Source organism: Mixophyes fleayi, chromosome 4 (assembly GCF_038048845.1).
Source record: "Mixophyes fleayi isolate aMixFle1 chromosome 4, aMixFle1.hap1, whole genome shotgun sequence".
In the NCBI taxonomy this organism is placed as follows: Eukaryota; Metazoa; Chordata; class Amphibia; order Anura; family Limnodynastidae; genus Mixophyes; species Mixophyes fleayi.
In genome coordinates, this window is record NC_134405.1 from 339,849,638 (window position 1) to 339,857,179 (window position 7,542).

Here is a 7,542-nt window from a genome sequence, read left to right on the forward strand (position 1 = left end):
CTGTGTTTGGCCACGCCCCACCCCCTCCCGCCCTCCAGTCATGCCCCTCTCCCGGCATACACTTGCCAAAAATTGGCAAGTATGTTTATAATATCACTAATACATTTTAAAGCACTCTTATGTCAAGCATGAACCTAGTGATAAGGGGAAAACACTATATAACAAACACTATTATAATAAAGAGAAAATAATAATAATTATACCCATACTTGCCTACTCTCCCGGAAATTCCTGGAGGCCCCCGAATTTCGGGTAGTCCTCCCGGACTCCCAGAAGAGTAGGCACAACTCCCGGATCCTAAAAAAAATGCAGAAATTAACGGCATTGAATATCGGAGAGCAGGGCTTAATCGCATTATTAAACCCCACCCCCGCTATTCAGTGCTGTGAATTTTGGCATTTTATAGTAGGGGTGGGGCAAAAATGACGCGATTTTTCAAGTTCCACCCTCACATGCCCACCTCTCCCCCCTTCCCCACAGCTCCCAGAATCCAGCTTCAAAAGGTTTGCATGTATTATACCTTGTGATTTTGACAAATATCAAGTTAATACATCTAAGCAATGAGGCATGCTGGGAGTTATAGTCAAAGTCATCTTGTATTATGTAAGAAACACGGTCTTGAACTACATCTCCGAGTAGGTGGAGCTATACAGAGACCACACCCCATTCATTCCCTGTATTCATCACAGTCAATAGAAGCCATTGCAGGACGGACTACTGTAATAGTGTATTCACAGGGTGACAGACAGTTATTGCAGCCAATCACAGCTATCAGTGAGAGGTGGAGAAATCCCAAATAAATGTATATTTCAATATTTATAATAAAATTTTTCTAACACACCAACAAGGGAACAAATCCAGACACACTGGTCACCTGATTATATAAGAGGAGGGGCTCCACTATTGTACCACCCACTGCTTCAATCTTTTGGATGAGTGTTTCACCAATCAGATTCCCCTCCCTGTGATCTCCCTGTGTCACCAGTCTCTGGGCAGATTTCTTTTGATCATTTCTTCCATTTTCTGACTCCCCCAGATATCTTTACACAACCATTCCATACACATAATGCAGCATGAAGGGGCTCAGTGAAGGTGGCAGTGACGGTGTGTAAGTGTCTGATCGGGTCACACAGAGAATAAAAGGACAGCTGTCCAGCCTCATAATTCAGATATATCCTCACTCTATCACAGGGAATATTGTCAGGTAACTGGATCACTTTCCTGTCATGTATCACTCCACACTGATTATTATACCTCCACATACACCAGGACTTGTTATTATCTCCAATAACTAACTGATATCCTGCCCTGGCTATACTGGGATAACACATCCCTACCCTATAAAACCCTGATTTACTGACATCCACTTCCCAGTAATATAGATCTGAGGAAAAACTGCCAATGCTTAATACCTGAGGCTGATGCTCAAATCTCTGTGGTGTATCTGGACGATTCAGGCATCTTCGTGAAAAAGATGCAGTTTTCCTGTCCCGTGATATAAGTATAACATTACTAGCTGTGTTTATATCCAGTAATATGTCTGTAGGTTGTTGCACATAGATCCCTGTATTTATACCTGTTATTATATCAGATTCTGCATAACCAGCTGTGTTTACATCCAGTAATATGTCTGTAGCTTCCTGCACATAGACCCCTGTATTTATACCTGTTATTATATCAGATAATCCTGTGTGTAATTTCCCTGAGATAAGACCCACATCCAGATCTCCTACACCATGGACCTGGTCATCATGTCTCTCTCTGTCCTCAGTATCACACAAGTCACCTGTGTCTGGTTCCTGTAAGACAGTCACTGGATCAGACAAGTTACACAGCTCCTCAATGTGACGCATCTTCCTGGACAGCTCGTCCTTCTTTATTTCCAGCTGCTGGATCAGATGAGAGACTGAGAGTGAAACACTCTCTTCATGCCTGGAGATCTCACTCAGGACTCTTTTCTCTAGGTCTTCCAGCTGTCTCCTGATGTCTTTAAACAGGGCAGTGACTCTCTCTGTTACACCAGCTGCTTTTTCCTGATCTTCTATCCTGCACTTCTGCAGACTCTGGACTCTTTCCTCAGTCTCCTCTGTCTTTGTGGTCAGTTTCTGCAGAAGATTTCTCAGTTTCTCCTTCTTCTTCTCAGAGGCAATATCCAGCATCTCCACCAGGTGTCCCCGGTGTTCTCCGGCCAAACTGCAGGACACACAGATACAGGCAGCGTCCTCAGTGCAGTAATACTCCAGGATCTTCTTATGGACGGAGCATTTTCTGTTCCCCAGGGAAGTGGTGGGATCAGATAAGACGTGTTCTGCTGACTTGCTGTGTACTCTCAGGTGTTTATCACACAGAGAAGCTTCACACAACAGACAGGATTTAGCAGCAGGTACAGGAGAGTCCACACAGTAAGTGCAGAAGATCCCAGGCTCCTTCTGATCTGGCTGATTAGAAAGAAAACTCCCCACTATGTTACACAGAGTTATGTTCCTCTGCAGTGCAGGACGCTCCTGACACTCTGCTCTGCATTCAGGACAGGTATAAACTCCAGACCCCTCCTGTGTATCCAGCACACGATCAATACAGACCCGGCAGAAGTTGTGTCCACATCTCAGGTTTACAGGATCTGTATAAATGTTCAGGCAGATGGAACAGTCCAGCTCCTGTCTCAGATCAGCAGATGCCATCGCTGACAGCAGAAGAGAGAAATACAGGTGAAAGTCTCTGACACTTAGGAAACAGTGGGTGTGTTTCACATTCTCCTGACAGGGCGAGGCTGAGCTTGTCACTCAGATTTTATCTAGAGGCTCAGTTAAATTAATACTACCATAGCTAATAATGTACTTATTTTGGAAACCATAATGGTTAGTATGCTAAAAATACACATTTTACAGTGATTGCATAAAATATATTTTACAATTTGCTTTTTATTCAATAAAATATTGACAAAGTCATAAATTACAGTTTGTTTAATTCCTGATCACATAGCAGACTGTGTTATATTGCTGTGGCTGTGTAAATGTAAAAAGCAATGCCAGTATTTTTTAGTATATCTTATTATCTGTCATTCTTATAAACTACTTTCTCTATTACAAATATACAGTTTTATTGGTAGTGGCCGCTCTAGAATTTTAGGGGCCATAAACAGAAAAAAAATCAGTGTTTTCTAATAATGCACCATTAAAATGCTTAACGGTTGATGTCATAACGATTACCACCTTACTCGTATCCTTAACACTGTAATATAAATAATGAACGCCACACGTTACTTTTTGGCAAATAAAGAGGAGTTTATTTAATCCAATATACACACTGCATGGTGTGGGAGAACACTGTAAGCAGATCGGCAATAGCCCAAAGCCAGTCCCGATTTCTAATTGGGGTCACTTAATCTCAGGACATCAAACATGAACCACTTTTACCTGAGTGCACCTGTATTATTTATCTTTCAATAGGGACAGGGGTGGGGGCTCCCAAACCCAGTCACCTGAATTAAGTATTCACCGCACTAGTTTAACCACCCGTAACAGGGAAAGACCTCCTTATTCCCCAGGGAACCGCAGAGGACCAAGTCAGGTCATGAGGAATGTATCCATGCCAGGTCTTCTCTGGAGAAAGAAACCAGAGAAGAAGAAAAAAAGAGACAGTGAACAGGAGACACAAGCGAAGGTATAACCATAAACCATCAAGGCGCCAACAGCCAATCAGACCCACTTGTAGGGGAAAAATTAGGCAAAATCCCTTGCAACAATAACCAAAGACCTGGGTCACGCGAAGGCAGAAAAAGCAGTAAAGAAAGAACAGAAATTCAGGATTGCAGAGAAGCCGCACATACATAAAAGTAATCAACTTCCACTTGCCCAACTCATGAATGCATTGAATTGTTGCGCCATCTAAAGCTGCAGACCTGGCCACACCAATCCAAAAGTAATTGTCAGTCGCCGTCCAGCGATCTCTCCGGGAAGGCCGCCTGTTCTCCTGCAGCGCGTCTGGTTGCTTAGCAGCCAGATGCATCACTTCCGGCCACTCGGCCGCCCGACCTCAGCAAAACAGCGTGCCCCGTTGCTAGGCAACAGGACGCTATGAGCGGATCCCCCCGGTGCTGAGTATGACAGCGCTACAGCGCTGATTTCTATTGGGGCACTCCAGTATTTAAACATCTTCCGGCCCTCCTACCAATGCCAGAGTATCAGGTCTTCCTGCCTCCAGCGTTTCAGTGTGTGTACCAGTCTTTTGCATTTGTTCCTGACTATCCTTGTGCTGCCTGTGACCTTTTGACCCGGACCGTTTGACCACCCCTATTTGGATTCTCCCTTTGTACTGCGCTACCTGAACGTTATCGACCCGGCTTGTCTCACCATTCTTCTGGATATCCTTGTGTACCTTGTACTACCAGAACGTTACCTACCCGGCCTGTCTGACACCTCTTTGTATCTCGCTGTTGACTCGTGGGAAGGCCGCGACCTGCGTGTCCCTGCAGCGGTGTCCATACTTCCTTGCGGGGGTTCCTAGTGAATACCTGGGGCACGTTAGATTCCGCACCTTCCTCTAAGTTGCGCCAACAATAGCAGGTACGCTATATAGTTGTGACAGTAATGCCTGCCAAAAAGTGAGTGGAGCACATTAATTGCCGGCAAAAAGGCACTGAAAATGACCAGCCCTGCTGCATCCCTGCTACCAAAACAGATTGCAATAGGAGAAATCCACCGTGCCATAGAAGGGTAGATCTGAAAAACTGACCTGTAGATACACCAAAATGTCAATTACAAAATGTATTGTTCAGGTAACTGGGTGCACTCTAAGGAGTATGTCGTGAAAAACTTAAGGAGGAGGAAAGTACCACCGCCAAAAGAGGCCCACCATGGTTTAGTATGTTTAGTACCCTATAACAGAGGTCAGTTACTGAATCCACTGTGACCCAAAACTAAAGTATTATAAAATGTAACTCGTATTATGAGGCAATAAACTTAGTAAAGCAAAAGGTAGGGCGAAATATAAAGTAACGAGCTGAAGTACCTGACGTTGCCCAGGTTTAAATCTTAAAGTTAAATCTAAAAAGTTATTAAGTCATCAATGAGTTGGATGTTACTGTCAACATTTTAAAAATAATTAGCAGCTTAGCAGCTCTTCTAACACACCCATGAGGTGGCTGCCCAGTGTCGTTTTTATTTTTATACTAAATATCCAAATCCATCCTGTGGAAGGCCAAGAACAGTCGCCCCGGGTCAAAGTTATACCCAGCGTACACCAACGGAAGGTCCGACCGAGACGCTAACCTCCCTGAAGCCTGTCCAGGATCCAACTGGACCACCTGGCACTGGTTTCATCCCAATCACTGCAGGGGTGTCTGAATGCATAACTGGACAGACAAACAGACCGATGATTTTTATATATAAGACAACACAAGTAGTGGGCATCAGGAGATAAGAAAACCATGACACATACATATGCCTTTCATGTAAAGTTAGGATGCTCCTTGGAAGTGTTAGTCACTTGGAAGCAATTCATATATATTATATATTGCTCTGTCACAAAACGTATATACTGGGGACTATTAGCAAAAAATTCCTTAGTCATGTAGTCATGCGTACACCGGCTGAATTAAAGAGAGGTGTATAACAAAGATCAATTAATGGCGTCCCCAAAACAACTGTTATACTCTCCGAGCCACTTGTGGTGGTTATTACAGAAGCCACACTGGCTCAGACATAGAATTATCTAGTACTTGATTAAGCCACCTGAATCCTGTATCCCCCAGATCCAATGCCATCAAACCCCAAAACTGGGGTGCCACTAAGGCGAGATAGTGACTTGTGACAGATAGCGTCTATATTAAATACAGAGCAGCATGTGGTTATGGGAAATAATCTCCAATGTAACAAGTGGCCATAAACACCGTTATATGCCTACGCACATCGTGACCCATTTATTTTCGAGGCCTTAATAAAATCACAATTAAAAACACCTATCCTCTTCCCCTTATCTCAGTCTTATTTGATCAATTAAAGACTACTACCCTTTTACCAAGATTGATCTCCGTGGTGCATATAATCTTATCCGCGTTAAGGAAGGGGAGGAGTGGAAAAAGGCATTTAACACACATTCTGGCCATTACGAAAAATCTGGTCATGCCGTTCAGTCTTTGTAATGTGCCAGCGGTATTCCAAGACCTTATTAATGAAGTACTACTTGATTTCCTTGGTTAATTAGTTGTCGTGTACTTTGATGATATCCTGATATATTCACAGTCCTTGTCACAGCATCAAGTCCATGTTAAACAGGTTCTTCAAAAACTTTGCGACCACTGTCTCTTTGCCAAGCTGGAGAAATGTAAATTTGAAGTTCAAAGGGTATCCTTCTTGGACTACATAATCTCCTCCACTGGGTTTTCTATGGATCCAAGCAACGTCTATGCCATCCTGGAGTGGGTGCAACCTAACAATCTCAAAGCCGCCTAGAGGTTCTTGGGCTTCGCAAATTATTATCGGAGGTTTATTTGTGGGTTCTCGGATCTGGTAGCTCCTATTTGCCTGCTTTTACCCGTAAGGGAATGGATCCCAGTAATTGGTCCCCTGAGGCGGTAGCCTCTTTTAAAGCCCTCAAAAAAGCATTCGTTCTTAACCATCCTAACCCGGATTTACCATTTGTATTGTAGGTCGAAGCTTCTGATGTAGGTGCTGGCGCCAACCTTTCTCAGAAAGACCCTCATACTCACCGTTTGCATCCCTGTGCATATTTTCCCGTAAATTTTCTGTCACAGAGGCTAATTATGATGTAGGCAATCAGGAACTTTTGGCCATCAAATGGGCCTTTGAAGAATGGTGTCATTGGCTGGAAGGAGCTACTCGTGTCATCTCAGTCATCACCGATCACAAAAATCAACAATACATTGAGTCAGCGAAAAGGTTAAATCCCCGGCAAGCTCGCTGAGCACTCTCTTTTTCACCCGTTTCCATTTTATTAATACCTACAGACCCGGATCCAAGAATATCAAGGCGGATTCATTATCAAGAAGTTTCATTTTGCATCATGTACCTGTATCTGAACCACTGCCTATTATTCCACCTTCTATTATTCATGTTGGTTTAACTCAAGATTTGGGGGTAACTCTTCGTAGATTTAAAAAATTGGCTCCAGCAGGGACACTGGTGTATCGTTTATTTGTTCCAGTTCACTTAAGAAAAGTGGTTCTCTCTGATGCTCATGACAGCAAGACCACCGGGCATCCTGGTATCTCTAAGACAGTGGAGATTTCTTTCACATTCTGTGTGGTGGCTCTCCTTGTCTTCAGATGTCAGGAACTTTGTTCTGTCTTGTGGAAACTGTGCAAAGAACAGGAACCAGGAACTCTCCTTCAGGCCAGCTTGTTCCATAGCCCATTCCTTTGAAACCTTGGAAGCACTTATCTATGGATTTCATTGTAGACCTTCCATCTTCTGCAGGGCACAACACTATATGGGTGGTTGTCGACCGATTTAGTAAAATGTATCATTTTATTTCTTTGACTGAACTTCCCAAAGTCTAGCTGCACTTTTTGTTCAACATATC

At 43.5% G+C, this 7,542-nt stretch overlaps 1 protein-coding gene across 1 annotated transcript; it reads right to left on the reverse strand.

The window, feature by feature from the left end:
* Positions 1 to 1,007: 1,007 nt before the first annotated feature.
* Positions 1,008 to 2,681, reverse strand: LOC142150892 (E3 ubiquitin/ISG15 ligase TRIM25-like). The gene has a single exon (XM_075206065.1). It carries the CDS (start codon positions 2,679 to 2,681, stop codon positions 1,008 to 1,010), a length of 1,674 nt encoding a protein of 557 aa, XP_075062166.1.
* Between the last annotated feature and the right edge of the window lie 4,861 nt (positions 2,682 to 7,542).

Coding starts and splice junctions, on each gene's coding strand:
- LOC142150892 (XM_075206065.1), bottom strand. CDS start 2,681: ATGGCATCTGCTGATCTGAGACAGGAGCTGGACTGTTCCATCTGCCTG.